Genomic DNA, 1,071 nt, shown 5'->3' on the forward strand with positions numbered 1-1,071 from the left:
TACATATATGTATATTAACTCATTTGGCTGTTCGTTAAATGTTCAATTAATAGCATATTAATGAAAATGATTGGCATTTATTCTATGGTCTAACTAACTGGCGTATACAAGCTATATAAACTATTGTGTCGACTACTCCTTGGCCCAGGCGGCCAAGTACTTCATCAGATCCGTGAGACCATCGAAGTCCGTGCGGCTTTTGGGCGGTTCATCTTTGGTTATGCGCGGCAAAGCGTTGCCCATTTTCAGTCGAAACTCTTCAAACTGTTAACAGAATGGTGTTGGTTAATGAATATACTCAGAGGGAGGGGGGCAACTCACGTCTTTGGCGCCGCTCAGCTTCCAGACGCCATAGCAAAAGGCGCCGGTGCCTAGGACGGCATAAAGTGTGCCCCAGCCGAGAGCACGTAAAGCTAGTGTGGAGCCCTCGTCCATGAGGATGAGGCCCTGGCGCGTGCCCTGCTGCTGTAACACCTTGCTGTCCGACTTCTTGGCCGTCGCCAGAGTGCGCGAGAATCCAAAGAGCGCCGAGATGCCGCCCACAAGTCCCATGAAAGCGGCGGCTATGAAATACGATTGTATTGTATGCGTGTGTGTGTCTGAGTTCGAATGGATTGCATACCTTGGATGCGAAACTTTCGCTGCTTCTCCGCTGCCAGCGCATCGACAGCAACGGCAATGCCGGCTTCACTCATTGTTTTGTTATTAGCTCAGGACTGCTATTGCTTTTTTATTATTGTGTGTTGTCGTAATCGTGTATTTACGTTTAGCGATACATTTCACTAAGCGATAGTTGCATTTTCGACGATAGTCAATATCGATAACTAAGAGCATTGTAAACAAAGCGATATCATTCGCATCAACAGCAAATCAATATTGCAATGAAAAATCAAATTTTATTGTAATTATAATATTTTGAACATTAAATCACTTGTCAATAAATAACAAAACGATATGCAATATTAAATCAGCTGTTTGCGGCCCAGCGTCGCATCACCGATAGCATGAATCATATCGCGCAGAGTTGCATTGCAGCAACATCGGACTGGCACTAAGAAATTTTTAGTGCGC

The 1,071-nt window shown here is 44.7% G+C and overlaps 1 protein-coding gene across 1 annotated transcript; it reads right to left on the reverse strand.

Annotated features, from left to right (window-relative positions):
• Positions 1-57: 57 nt before the first annotated feature.
• Positions 58-784, reverse strand: LOC133849203 (transmembrane protein 242). The gene is made up of 3 exons (XM_062285114.1): positions 623-784; positions 322-563; positions 58-264 (listed from the first exon to the last, which is right to left on the reverse strand). Exons 1-3 carry the CDS (start codon positions 693-695, stop codon positions 133-135), a joined length of 447 nt encoding a protein of 148 aa, XP_062141098.1. The 5' UTR covers positions 696-784; the 3' UTR covers positions 58-132.
• Positions 785-1,071: the final 287 nt, after the last annotated feature.

This window comes from Drosophila sulfurigaster, chromosome X, assembly GCF_023558435.1.
Source record: "Drosophila sulfurigaster albostrigata strain 15112-1811.04 chromosome X, ASM2355843v2, whole genome shotgun sequence".
In the NCBI taxonomy this organism is placed as follows: domain Eukaryota; kingdom Metazoa; phylum Arthropoda; class Insecta; order Diptera; family Drosophilidae; genus Drosophila; species Drosophila sulfurigaster.